Source organism: Grammomys surdaster, unplaced genomic scaffold (genome assembly GCF_004785775.1).
Source record: "Grammomys surdaster isolate TR1022 unplaced genomic scaffold, NIH_TR_1.0 125167, whole genome shotgun sequence".
NCBI lineage: Eukaryota > Metazoa > Chordata > Mammalia > Rodentia > Muridae > Grammomys > Grammomys surdaster.
This window is the reverse complement of record NW_021620060.1, coordinates 178,487-193,434: the sequence shown is the minus strand read 5'-3', so window position 1 is coordinate 193,434 and position 14,948 is coordinate 178,487. Positions and strand designations below refer to the sequence as shown.

At 39.8% G+C, this 14,948-nt stretch overlaps 1 protein-coding gene across 7 annotated transcripts in view; it reads right to left on the bottom strand.

Annotated features, from left to right (window-relative positions):
• Phldb2 (pleckstrin homology like domain family B member 2) overlaps nucleotides 1-14,948 on the bottom strand; it is a 214,867-nt gene that overhangs the window by 71,178 nt on the left and 128,741 nt on the right. For all 7 annotated transcript variants that reach the window (XM_028785217.1, XM_028785211.1, XM_028785210.1 and 4 more), the window contains one exon: nucleotides 8,702-10,038. In XM_028785217.1, coding sequence (XP_028641050.1) covers nucleotides 8,702-10,038 — 1,337 coding nt within the window. The remainder of the gene's footprint in view (nucleotides 1-8,701; nucleotides 10,039-14,948) is intronic.

Genomic DNA, 14,948 nt, shown 5'->3' with positions numbered 1-14,948 from the left:
GTTCATGTACTCTTGGTATCAATATAAAGTCGATTTTCTTCTAGTTTTTACACACATGAATTTGTTTCATGAGGTTTTTTTTATTTCAAAGCAAGTGTTCATGTATTGAGTTATCATTTGGAAAGAGTGGGCTTTCTTTTAATAACCTCCAGATTAGCATTCGGAGCTCTTTTTAGTTGAAGCAGCCTTCTGTATTTCAGTATGCAGCCTGAGAGTGAAAAAGCTTTGATGGTTCAGAATCCACAGCACTCAACTTCTGAGAAGTGTTTTCTAAATGCATGGCACCATCAAGAGGCAGTAGTTTGTACTGCCACTGTAATAAGAACCTAGGGTTTGCTCTCAGCTGTAGAGGAGCCTGCTTTGAACAGTCATTCCCACACTCTATTGTATTACAGATTATATAGTCTTTAGCTCCTCGTTGCCCTCATGTACAACCACTAAATTATTGCTAGCTGCTAACCTTCCTTCCATACTCCTTTGCTGCCCATCTGTTTCAAACAGGAGAGGAAGAGGGCAAAGACATGACAATTCATTTGTCCTTTAAGTTCCCAGAGGATAACTGGCAGGCTTAACTTGTTAATGATTGATTCCTTCAATATTTAATGAATGTCTACATATATGCAAAAAGTTTATTTGAAAGATGAAGAGAGAAAGCTCTTACTTTGTTCTCCAATGGACCAAGGTGGTCTGATGATAGATAATATTCTATATATTACCCAGCGGTTATAGATTTATTTATTTACAGACTGAGGAAGGATGTTTACTTAGAAGCATAGCTTATTTGAATAGTGACAGAACTGTCCACCTAATTCCATTCTGCCCAATGCTATGTACTTAATTTCATCTGCTTTTTTCTTTTTTCCCTTTTTTTATTTTATATTTTATTTATTTACATTTCAGATGTCATCCCCTTTTCCTATTTCCCCTCCCTAGAACCCCCCATCCCATCCCCCCTCCTCCTTTTTGCTTTTATACCATTTTAGTTACATGCAAGTATTAAGATCAGTTCTAGGTTGAGGAGCTAGCAATAAAATAGATGCAAATAGTCAAGGAACAAGCAAGACAATAAACACAAATAGTCAAAGAACAAGCAAGGCAGTAAGCAAAGTTCTGTGAATACTCCCATGATCACTGTTTCTAAGAGCTTATCAGGATGACCAAAATATCTGATCCAACTTCCCTGTCCTAGCCCAAAGTTATTTTCATGTCCAAAGCCTACGTCCTTGTTCTAGCCAAAAATTTAGATTCCTGTCTGAAATTACTTCTTTGTTCTAGCCTAATGTCAAATTCCTGCCTGAAGCCTATTTCCTTGTCCTTAGCCAATGTCATATCCCTGCTAAGCATTCTATTTCCTTGTTCATCTGCTTTTTTTTTAAAAAAAAAAAGCTTTCCTTAATGTAAGAAAGTTTAGAATGACTATTTGGCCATTATTTATGTTTTGTATTATATTTCTAAGCTAGATCTATCAGTCCGTGAAAGTACATGAAGAATAGGGGGGTGGGTAATCACTGGCTACTTCAAATGCAGAAGCTGAGAAAAGGTTCCATGGAAATAATTAAACATTCAGTCTGAATCTTAAGAACAAATCAATTAATCACTATTCTAACTCAGAAAATAAACAGGCAGTCATCTTTAAAATGAACCTGGACCACTGAGTTTATTTGTTTCATAGACCAACTCCTGGCTCACTTCCCAGCAGTACAAACATTTTTAAATACTAAAAGTATTGTCAGGATGTAGCAAGCGGAAGGGCCACATCGGAAGGAGATGTTTTGAGGGTTGGGGTGGGGAGGGGACTGAAAAGACAAAACAAAAGAATCATCTTCCATACTTAAGCTTACTTTTATATTTCAATGACCCTCTTGGTAAGATTTTAAAAAGATTAATACTACAATTAAGCAAAAATTACTATTCTCTTAGCATGGAGTCTTATACCTTCTCTGATCCAACCAAGAAATGTTGCCAAATTTAATTCTTAATTCGCCACAGCTCTGGCACCAAGGTCTTAGATGCTTTAACCTGTTTTTCAGGACTGGAATGACAAGGACACACAAAAAAAGCAGGAACAAAAAGAGCTGCACAACAGATCGACAGGTGATGTGTCTTTGGTCTCCCCATGCTCACCAGTTTTGGATTCCTACACAACTTTGTCTTAATGAAAAAACTGAATAATATTAACCATATACTCTCTGATCTTTAAAATATAATCTGTACTTGGAGATTTGAAAACAGACGAATGACAAAAAATACAAACATTTCTTATATATGTTGATTTACACTGTAATTCTCTTTAGGAAACATCAGATTTATGGTCTGTTCAACGGTCCATAAACAAGGTTCTGGATCCCGCTGGGACCCATAGCCTTGGTTCTCATAAGACTCTGGGAAGCACAAATCCTTATTCAAACAAACAAATAAACAAAGCCACAAAAACTCACCAACAAGCAACAATGACAAAGAAAACCACCAACACAACAGAACAAAACAAACAATAACAAAGAAAATAATTCATGATCGTTCATTTTGATTGTCAACCTGTCTGAAATGAGAGACATCTAGATAAGCAACATGTTTGGCTGCGCCTCCAAGGGCTTTTCTAGAGATGACTGGCATGTAGGACAACCACAGGGTAAATTTTCCCTATGAATATTGGCGGCACCTTCCAAAAGGCTGGGGGACCCAGTGGGACAAAAAGCTAAAGAAGGAAGAAGCCAGTCAGTTAAGCTCTGCTCTTCCTGGGCAAGAGCATTTATGGCTGTTGTCATCACCCGCAGATATCAGATACCAGCTTCTTCAGCCTTTCAACAGGAGCTCACACCAAACAACTTTACAGAAGAGTCTCCAGGCCCTCACCCTCACTCAGACTGGAGATCATCATTTGTCTCCCTTGTTCTGATGCTTCCGGCTCTGTGAATTGAGAAGCTACCAGTTTCTCTGGCTCAGCAGAATGCAGAAGTCCATGATGGAACTATGTAGCCTTCAGTCATATAAGCCAATATAATAAATAAATAAATAAATAAATAAATAAATAAATAAATAAATAAATAAATGTATAAAATAATATAATGTGTATATATGATATATACATTATATTATTCTATAATTATATGATATATATGATATATGTATCATAGATAGATAGATAGATAGATAGATAGATAGGCAGGCAGTCACACACACACTGTAAATCCTATTCTTCCAAGAATTATATTATGGAATACTACAAGATTTTCAAAATAAGGAAAAATAACTCTTTTCATTTTTTTTTCCAATTGAAAGAGGAACAGAACACTCATTGTCTAGTGACCAAGGGTGCAACCGACAGCTACAGAATGAGGAAAACTGGAATGGCTGTCAAAATTGGACAGAAAAAAAAAAAACTTTACTCGCTAAAAAATTAAAAACAAGCCAAAAATAAACAAACAAAAACCAATCAAAACCTCCCCCCAAAAAACAAAAAGCATACAATGCATGTATCATTTATCAGACTGTGCAGTCAATCTCCAGTAGTGCACAAGACAAACACTGTCCTAGCCACTTACAAATTAAAATTCTTTCATTACAAAGTGGTTTAAGAGGCACTATAATCATAAAATGCCTTCTAAATATCAAGGAACTGCTGATTCAAACATGTCACATAACTACTATGGAAATACTAACATGATTCCAAACAACTAACACTAACCTCAAGGAGTCTCATAGAATATGTTAAAAAAAATAATTCCAAAAAAGCTGATTTCATGCTGTGCTTCATGAGCGGAGGCATTGTATTACAATATGTTTAGAAACTAAGCATCAAATGTGGTCCTATGTAGTTCTAAACCGCAACAATCCTGGCTGCCAAGGCTTTGCAAATGACTACCATCAGCCCAAAGGAAAATCCTGCATTTCCACAGTGCAATTTGTGGAGTCCACTCTTCTCCACAATAGAATGCAGATGCTTTTGGCAGTGTTGCCAAGTAATTCACTTGAGACAAAGTTTAAATGTTTTATTTTCTCTTTTTAAAAATACCTAGACCAAAGGGCCTCTCCTCCCATTGATGCCTGACAAGGCTATCACTGCTACATATGTGGCTGGAGCCATGGGTCCCTCCATGTGTACTCTGGTTGGTGGTTTAGTCCCTGAAAGCTCTGGGTGGGGGCGGGGAGGCTGGTTGGTTGATATTGTTGTTCTTCCTATGGGGTTGCAAACCTCTTCAGCTCCTTCAGTCCTTTCTGCAACTCCTCCATTGGGAACCCTGTGCTCAGTCCAATGGTTGGCTGCCAACATCAGCCTCTGTATTTGTCAGGCTTTGGCAGAGCCTCTCAGGAGAAAACTTTATCAGGTTCCTGTCAATATCCACTTGTTGGAATCTACAAGGAATGCCAGGGCAAGGAGACAAGAGTGGATGAGTGGATGAGTGGGTGAGTGGGTGGGTGGGTGAGTGGGTGAGTGGGTGGGTGGGTGAGTGGGTGAGTGGGTGGGTGGGTGGGTGAACACATTCATAGAAGCAGGGGGAGAGGGGAATGGGATATGGTGTTACCAGGGAGGGGGAAACCAGGAAAGGGGATAACATTTGAAATGTAAATAAATAAAATATCCAATAAAAAAACTACCTGGACCATAAGGGAACTATCACTATATCTGGATTACTGGGAAATATGCAGGTATCAAACGGATGAAACCTGTTTACTTTATAGCAATTTCTCTAGCTTGTAGAATATCTTATTAGTCAGCCAGCATCCTAGCCCTCCTTGGAGCACAGCTCAGAATGAGAAAATTGAAGTGCCTAGTAACCAGCCTAAACAGTCGTTTCTAGCTCCAAACACTCACACATACACACATGGTTAGAACAGCACCATCCCGAGACCTCACATGCTCATAAGTCAAAACAGCTTAACCAAAGCCTGATACCTGGTTTCTAAAAGATCACATAGTAGAGGAAGGGAGGTATAGAAAAGGACAGGCATAATGATCAAAAATGAATTGGCAGCTAAGAATAAGAAAGACAAAAGAAAAATGTTAAAAATCAAACCCTCAAATACCGTGGCAGTTGGCTACTTAATATAGGCTCTGAGTGATTACATTTCACTAGTAGGCCCTTAGAGATTTATAATTGAGGTTTTATCTTTAATAATAACTTTAATTATCTTGGGTTTCAACAAAAATTAAACACGTTTTAAAATAAAACACAACCAAGTTAAAAATACTACATATTATGATTGTGACTCCGAATTCTGATGCATGGGTTCCACATAATGGGTTAAATAATTCTTTAGTATCTACCCAGTCTACATTCATATAAGAGTGTGTTTGATCTCTGAAACTACAATGTCCATGTAGACTCACTCTGGGAGTGACTGATCCTCAATGCCCATGAAGTTCATTGGACCAGTTGGCAAGCCAGGCCATCATTCCTTGCCTTCTGGAATAAATTTAAAATGTCAGTAAGCTATTGTCTTTACTGTCGGTGCAGTGTTTCTTTTCCTGGTTTTAGGTTATTGCTTTTGTTTCTGATTTTGAAATAAATTTGATAGGTGACTGGCTAGGTTTGTGCACAGCTGGTAGCTGTCCCCATCGGTGGTGGCAGAGTCCATGCTTCTGGTTTTTACTCTGATCATTGGCTTACTATTGGTAAGACTGGAATCCAGGGTTGGACAACTGAATGATAACAGAGTGTGTCTCTGTAGTTGTTATTTGTAGTTTGCTTGTATCCAACGAGGAATGTATTTTTTGTGTCTGAGAACATTCGGCCTTAAAGGAACTGCATAGCTGTGTTTCTCAGTCTTGGGGTTCATAGCTGAAGAAAAAGAATCCATGCTAAGTCCTTGAGAAAAAAAAATCACCGTGAACAGGGGAAATATTTTTCTGTCTCTCAAGGACAACAATATATTAGAGTCCAGGAGCCTGCTACTCAGACAGGTTTATAGACATTAAAGAGGATTTAAATAAACCCAACATTCCTCATAATCCAAGAAAACAAAGTCAACTTCTGACACTTCAGTCTTCAATCTTAATCAAACACCTAACATGTGTGTACCATATAAGTGGTAGCATACAAATGAGTGTATGGGAAGTAAGAGAATCTTCCTCAGTGGTCTTATGCCTCATTGACTTGAAATAACATCTCTCATTGAACTGGAAGCTCACCATTTCATCAGAGTGGCCAGGGAATTCTCAAATACCTGTCTCTGTCTCCCAATGCTGGGGGTTACTGCATACAAAGATATGTCTAGCTTTTTACATGGGTGTGGAGATTTGAACTTACTTTCTCATGCTTACAAAACAGGGTCTCTTACTCACTGAGCCATTTCTCCAGCCCAAAGTTGAAACACTTTTATGATTTACTCATAAAGTAGTTTTTTTTTTTAATATAAAGAATGACAAGCACACTGTTGATATAAAACTCAATTTTAGATATCTGCACTGGAATGAGACAAATTTTGAAAAATTTCAGCTTATGTTCACAAAAGGAAACGAAAAGTGTGTCTTTAGAGCAGAGATTTAGTACCATATAAAAGTAATTGGCTTAATGCTAATGAAGATATTTAAAAAGACAAATTTCACTATTATTGAATGAGCTAATTTTTTTCCTTTTAGTATACAATGGAATCAACGTAAGCATCCCAATGCCCATGAGTTTAAAGCTACTGGGACTGGGGGACATTCAGAACTAGAACCTAGTATGAGAATGTCTAGTTGTTGGATGTTTATCCTTAAAGATGATTGTGGGACCCTGAATCTTCCTCTTTCCATCTCATCATGGCCAGGAGATGGACAGCTTTGCTCTACCCCATGTTCCCTGCTATGATGCACTGCTCAGAAACAATGGGGCAACTGAATACAAAACTGCAAGCCAAGATGACCTTGCCTCTCTATAAGCTGTCTACATTGGGTATTTTGTAAAAGTAACAGAATGATCATTCAACGTGTTCATCTGTGATAATCCTAACTTCATACAATATGAAAAGCCATTATTAAGGAAAAGGGATTACAAGTAATATTTCTAACAATATAATCAAGGCTTCCCAAGAAGTTGATCTTGTTCATGGTTCATAGTGTCCCAGCCTTGCAAGCAACAAGGAAATTCACTACTGGGACTGTCAGGAGTCTTAGATTTGGAGAGTTTAGAGGACAGAGAAATCTACCAACATTTCCATATGCTAAAGATGAAACTCAAAGCATATGAGGTTCCTGACTGGTTTTCCATCCTTGTGATACAAGACCCATTGTGTAAACTAAAGGATGAGCTCTAGAAGGAGAGAACCCACAGGAAAGGCTCTTCTAGATTTTCTAATATATTATCATAGTTCATTATCTGACTTCATTAGTAATAGTTGCTTAGCACGGTGAAGAACTGTTTAGTGTCCAAATATAAGATGTCTGTTTGCTAACTGAAGCACCTTCTGAATTATGTCAATGGATCAAGCCTAGACACAACGTTTTTTTTTTATAATCATGAATAATGATAATTTATAACAAAAAAGGGAATGTCATGCTGAACTGCTGACTAACTGATATACACAATGAATATTTAATTACCTAGGGGTATAATACATGTTTTCATCCACTACTCTTAGTTATGAAGGGGATGAACTAACCAAAAGTTTGAGCAATATGTGATTCTTCTTCTGAACTGTCAAACAGATGTTGCATAGTGTAGATGGTTTCTGTCCATATAATACAAATTTTATTGTACTATAGGCACTCATCAATTTTTCCACGTGATTGAGAAATCTTATTCCAACATACTTTTTTGAGCAATTAAACTACCTCTGATAATCTTTACACTTCTGTAAAGTAGCTCTGCTACCCTATAGCTTTTCTCATTAAGGAGGTCATTAATCACTAGTGAAGCAAAACAATCCCTGACATGTACTCATTCTGAAATAAAAACACACTAAAAAGGGAGTGAAAAATTGCCCTTGAACGTTTTCCTTCATCAACAGGTCTTTTGAGGAATTTATTCTTCCATCATTGTCCTTTTACTTCGAATTAGTTTTTCACATTAAGCAGAAACTCGTTTTAGGCTGGAAAATAGAGTGAACTCAGTGTAACTGTGTTTGTAGTTTGGTGGTGCTGTATGAAGTCAGAGGCATGGCTGATGGGAGTTTAGCATTATGTGAACAGCATGGGGAAAACTGAGCTCCACTGAGATTGAGGCAACTCTTGACTTTCCAGATGACTTGCTGTACTGACAAATTCTTGTATTATTATCTCACCAACTGCCTGTCTTAAGTATATACCAGTGAACTTAATGATATAAATAACATCATCATCCCCTCCTGTTCTTAAAAGAAAGCTTATGAGATAGAAGAAATTCAGCAAAATTCAAAACTAGACATTAGCTTTTCCCAGAATTTCTAGTGGTTTGTAAGTCCTTGGGTGCAATCCCCAGCACATGAAAGAAAGAGAAAAAAATGATGGTAAAGGAGAGAAGAGGAGAGAAAAGGAAAGGACTAGTGATTCCTAGAACTCTGCAGAACAACTAAATAAACACAAGCTCTGGCCCTGGTGAGCTTTTGAAGTTTCAAAATGCCCAAAGGTGTCTGAAAAAATAGACAAGAAAGAGTTATATAGGACAAAGAACAAGAAGTGGAAGGGACTGCGGCTGGTCCACATGGAAATTCCATTCTTTTACATGGAATGGACCCTTGGTGTCTGTCGACAGCCCTGTGGATGCAAGTCAGGGGAAAAGTGAAGTCAAAAGAGTGAGATTACCAGTCGCTCCATCTCCTGCTCCCTGAGTCTCTCCTCCCTCTGTCGTCGGTGATAGTCCATCAGGTCGTCACGTCCTGAGATGGAGCTGATGCTACTTTTCCGTTCTCGAAGGACTGGCTGTGGAGTTTCTGATGACTGTCTTAGGCTTTCCAGATCAGAGTCATCAAGCTCCATTGATCCACAAGAGAAGTTCCTCCTGGCCAAAAGGACTCGGTCTGGCTCTCCAGAAATGAAGGAATGACTTGGGCTGGTCCCTGAGTATGAAGCCCTATCAAAGTCATCAGAGGAGGTGGAGGCCAGGAGCATCTTCCGAGCCACTCGAGGGCTGGCAGGGACACTGAGGGCGGAGCTTACGTAAGGATTTCCCTCTGACAGACAGGTTTTATAGGGCGAAGCCCCTGAGCTTAAAGAAGAAAAGTTAAGGTAATTGTCATTATCCACTAGACTATGAGGTAGATCCTTTTCTCCTAATAGACCTCGTCTGGAACTGCCAAGGGAATTTCTTGGCGGCAGGCTGAGAGGCGACATCTGGTTGTCTGTAGCTTTATACAACCTGGGAAGAGATCGGCTGTAGGCACCCATATTACTCAGACTGCTCCCTGAGTATTTCCTTGTTCTCACACTGACATTTTCAGAGGCTGGCTCCTTGTGCCTGCTTAACCTGGGCTGAAGTGTCGAGTTGTCCTGAAGATTCATCTTCCTGGCTTGCTTTGGGCTTGAAGGCATGCTCGCTGCCCCAGACCTGCTGATGGGTGCGGAGCCTGTGCCACTCAAGGAATTTCCATTCCACATGGTCAGGAGCGAGCCAGAGGCTTTTCTTCCTTCCAGCCCCCCTAGAAAGTAGACACTGTCGTGTGATTTATTCCTAGAGCTGTATCTGGAATAGGGAGGCTTCTCTGAGAGCCTGGATGACCTCTCATTGTCTCGACCGCTATAATGATCCAAATCTGCTTTCCCAAGTGGATAGCCGCCAAGAGAGGCTGCAGAGCTGAGGAAAGAAATAGGAGGTTTCATGGAAATATTTTTATCAATCCCATCACAGAACTGTTTGCTTCCTTGGATTTTGGCCAAGGAGGGACTGTTCCTGACGCTGGTACCCAAAGGAGAAGGGCTTCTCTTGGTAGACACGGGTTGGGAGAGGGTTAAATATGAGCCAGAATAATCCCCATTGGCTTTAAACTTCAGACTTGATGAATATTTCCTCGGGCTTAGGCTCTCCATCATGTTTTGGGACTCGTTCTCCAGGGAACGTGCAGCAAATCCTTCGTCTAAGCTACCATTTTGGAATTCCATCTGCTTCTGCATGTGGCTATCTTCTGCCATAATACTGCAGGACCCTGTAAAAGGAAAAAGGAGAAAGTTTTAATTTAAGCACACGTGAAAGAATACTAGAAGGTGAAAAATAAGGACCTCTGATCGGGGATATCTTTTTGGTGCAAAAGAAAACTAACTCAAGATGGTGACAATAGTATTTGAGGCAAATAAACTCCTAGCAAAATAATGGCTCAGGATTAGGCTGGTATGTATGAGTGGTAATTTAATGTCCGGGGTTTCAGTCTCTGGAGAACCACTGTCTCCCTGAATATCTGTGTGTGCCTAAAAGAACCACTAAATGGCTTTTCCTTTAGATGTTTCTGCTAGTACCATCAGCTCAGAAACAGTCCAGAAGAAACAAAACTCATGTCTTGACAGAGGAAGAAACTTTATGTTGCACACTGATCCAGAATGTGAGGGTGTGGTTCTTTTGAAGGGAAGGGATAGAAATTCACTTCTTAATTGGACAGCAGAAAGTTCCTGTGCTCATCAGAAAGAGGTAAGAGACAAGAGACACTGGACTGAAGGGTGTTCCCAAGATTGTTGCCGCATGGTCAAAGTGACACATTTAAAAGCCATAAATTTTTCTATTTTTCAAATTTCTTAGTACTCCAAATGTGTTCTGTTTATCCTTGGTAGTAAGCCCTCTTCTCTAACAAAAACACCTTGTGCCTTCTGATCTACCTACCAAACTTCAACCCATCACTCAAGGGACAAAATAGGATTCTATCTTCCATAAGTAAATTTTTTTCTCAAAAATAAGTATATATATTTTGGTTTTAGGTCTGAGAGTCAAACATTGACGTAAAATTTTAATCTACGAAAATTACCTTGAATTAAAACTAGCACTGAAAGTAAAAAAAAGCTTGTATTTCTGACTGAAAGAAACTATCTTTATATTATTAACAAAGGAAAAACATAATGTGACTTCAGTAAGTACATGTAGCTCTAAGACTTTCCTCCAGCCCTCAGGGACCCCAGACACTAATGTTTGATGAAAAAGTTGTGTCTAGAATTTTTATCTTTTTTTTAAAGATTTATTTTATTTATATGAGTGCACTGTAGCTGTTTTCAGACAGAAGAGGGCATTAGATCCCATTACAGATGGTTGTGAGCCACCATGTGGTTGCTGGGAATTGAACTCAGGACCTTTGGAAGAGCAGTCAGTGCTCTTAACCACTGAGCCATCTCTCCAGCCCTAGAATTTTTATCTTATATTTATCTGCTGACTTCCATTGTTCTATAGGAAAAAAAACTCAAAACATTTTTTAATTACACATATCCTCATACCATAGAGGCTAGACTTCATTCTCTTTGTTTAGCCTTAAATTTCACCAGGGAAATTCAAGCATCTCAGCATGGAATTGCTTCTTACCGACAGGCAGGAATCAGGAAAATGTCCCTGCTTATATCCAGGTGGTGCTAGGAATTGCCTACAGACAGTTACAATCTCTCCCCATGCCCATGAAATTCTGCCTTGGATTCATTGCTCTTCAAAGCTCTATTTGGATGTATGTTAAAATGATATATTTCAAAACAATAGCTTAAAAATCCACATAAATCATCAAAGCTATGCCTTGGTTTTCAGTGGGTTGTAGTCCTGCTGCTTAGCATGTCTTTCATGGCCTGTGGCCAGTGCCCCTCTACCCCAAGAAAACGCCCTTGTCAGTTTCTTCCAGTTCCAAAGTTGAAAGCAACATCAGTCTCACTTGTGACATTTCTTGCCATACTTTGTAGGAGTGAAGACTTAGCCTCGGTCTTTTTCTGAACTCGTTTTGAAAAATCTGGTTGGTGTGCCATTTTGAAATTTTAATTAGTCTTGGCCAGTTCTCCCAACATAAATATTTCAGGACCGAGAAAATAAGAAAAGAGATGGATCCTAAAGAGTTTCAGTGTCATTTATTGTATAGGAAAAAAAATACCCTACGTTCCCAATGATATGTGGAAAAGCTACAGTTCATCACAGGAGTGAACAGTGTGAAACCACTTAATATCATATTTAAAGTATATTTTATAGTATAAAATATGTTTATATATATACACACATTGATTATAAAGTCGGGTTCCTCCTGTGCATATAATGTGCACAGTCAGCAGTTTTCTTGCAGGTTCTTAGGTCAGAATTTGGGGAGTCATCATGACCTCCTCTGTCGTGTCTACTTCTCTTTCTTTGCCTCTATCAACAAGCCCAATCATCACTGTCCTGCATCCATATTCTAAATCTGTACTTCTTGGTACTTCATGATGCTCCCTCCTCATAAAAACCAGCATCACTTTTCCCCTTGTGCTTCCCTCCTCCCACAGCACTAACCATGGACTGAAAAAAGTCTCACATTAAAAGTTACTACTGATTTTTCCTGGGGTGGTAATATTACTAGTGAGTTCATATTAATTTACATTTTGTGCATTTTAAGTTTTTGATACCAACTTGTCATAAAATATTAGAATATGCTCTCTCCTACCACCTTGTTTTTTAACTTGATCAGATTCTCATGCATTTGAACATGTGATTGCCAGGGTGGCTCTGCTTGGGATGGCTGTAGAAACTTTAGGTGACAGAGGAAGTAGATCACTGTGGGAAGGGTCTTGAGGTGTCTACCTCAGCCTCATTTCTGGTTCACTGCTTCCTAACTGCAGATAAAGGGAACCAGCAGTTTCTCATTCCTACCAACATGCTTTTCTTGCCATGGTGGACTGTATGCCCTCAAACTTCAAGCCAAAACACAATCTTCCTTTAAGTGGATTCTTATCTGGAATATTGTCACAGCAATGAAAAGCAATTAATCCACCACTTTCAAAGATTTATCATCAGATACATGTATGGAATCCATTCATTTTTCTTGAAGATGTGTTTGTTACCTAGCTGAATACATATGTATATTTGTCTGAACTTGGTATCTCTTAGTCCTGCATACTAACTCAACATTAAAGGAAATCAGCTAGACAGGTGGTCTTTCTAACTCCACAAGTGAACAGCAGTAGCTCTAGAAACCTCTTTTTTTTTTTTCTTACTTCTGGGGCACTCTTCATCTGAGGTGTGAGCCTATGAAAGGAAAACTAGAAATAGGAAGTGAGAAGGAACTGCAGGCCAGTAATTAGTAATGCACTTGGAATTAGGGAGTAGGGTATGGGCCAGGGCAGCAGAGGCAGCAGTTAGAGTGGGAATGCATGATTAACTCCTCCAAGCAGTTGAGGACCAGGCAGAATGCATCATGCATCAGAGACTGCAGTTGAGTTTATGGAACGAAAAGGAGGAGTTGGGCTAAAAGGGAAAGGCTGTGAGGCCGCCTTGGCTAGGCAGCGTAAGCAGGAGAACTGAGAGAGGTAGGAAACAGAAGAAAGAAGCTGAAGCAACTCCTAGGTTTACAGCCATCTTGATGTTTAATGCTGCTATGTTTATTTTGGGTTTCCTGAACTGTTTATGTGAACAAAGAAGAGGTCTTAGGGAAACTATGCAGTCCTTGCATTGTGTTATTGGGAAAGCAAAACAGAGCTGGAGGATGTGATGAATGAATTCACGCACTCTTCTATACATAACCACAGAAGGTCTGGGTGCAGCAGAGAGTGCATCTGGTGCCCATCTGAGAAAAAGGACAGCTTGGGGAAGTCTAAACAGGAAAGAAATTAATGTGTGTTGAAACGTTTGCATTTACTTTCCAATCTATAAATTTAATCCTTCCAGTACTCTTGTTATTTTACCACCTAAAACACGCATTCATCTTACTGTCAATCAGAAAATGCCAGGAAGTCAGGATGGAGTCTCTTGAAAGATGTTACAGAAAAACCACAGTACTTTTTCCCCTGGAGGAAAAAACATTACTTCAATAAGCAGTTTAGAGGAACATTGTTAAACATTTCTTCAGAGAGCTGCTTCTCTGTGGTGTGGTTGAAATAATTTTTAAAACAGTTCTTCAGTTCTCCACTCACACCAGATGCCAATGGCGCTCATCTCATTCAAAACCTAACTGTCCGAAAAGGAAGCTAGGACTCTGACATCACCAGAGCCATGCACACTGTCGTTGCCAGCAAATGAAGGCGCACTAAGAATGCGAGCTTTTTCAAACAAAGTGCTTGCTGCATTGCATTAGACAGGTCTGAACATCTGGTGAAAAGGTGCAATCATCCAGCTGACTTTAGCCAAATAAATGGCTTTGGAAGATTCCCACCATACACAGCAGTGACATATCTTTTTACCTTGCTGTGTGTCGACACCTGTGAGGATCACCTGATACCGCAGGAATTCGTCACAGAAACACTGCAACCAAATAACTATAGAAAAGTGGAAAATGTGCCATGCTATTAGTGAACAGAAGCAACTTTAGGAAAACCATCTTTAAAAAGTCTGAAGGTATACGTCAAAATCTTCTTAATATATTGGCTTGAGTCTATACCGTGTCCTGCCAGAGCTCTGGAATTGGGGCGGCTTGGGTGGAGGTGGGATTGCTGCTCTTGTGTGTTCTGTGGCAGACAGTGGTTGATGCCTGGTATTTAGGGCTCTCCAGCATGCTGGTGGTCCACAGGCAGGCTTAACTCTCTACACTGATGTTTACAATACGGCACTGTCAGGATTACAGAGTACGGATGGCATGTAATTGAATTCAGGGCCAGTGAAATGGCTCCTCAGGAGCAATGCCATTCCTCACAGGAGTTCTGTGGGGCTATTTCTGTGGCAACCAATGGCAGTTGGTATGGCCTGAGAGGATCCTTTGAGAGGAATGAAGAGAAAGTTGAAAAATCTATTTTAACTGCAAGGCCTATGTTTTATATGGGAGAACAATATATACACAGAATCCTCCCTGCCTTACTACTGATGAAGTCAAAAACCTGAGGAAGAGAAGACTAATTAGAAGCCTCAGGAACAAACAATTGTTTCTCCTCCCCCCCCCCGCCCGCGGCCCCCGCCCCCCCCCCCGGCCCGGCGGAGGCGGGGGGG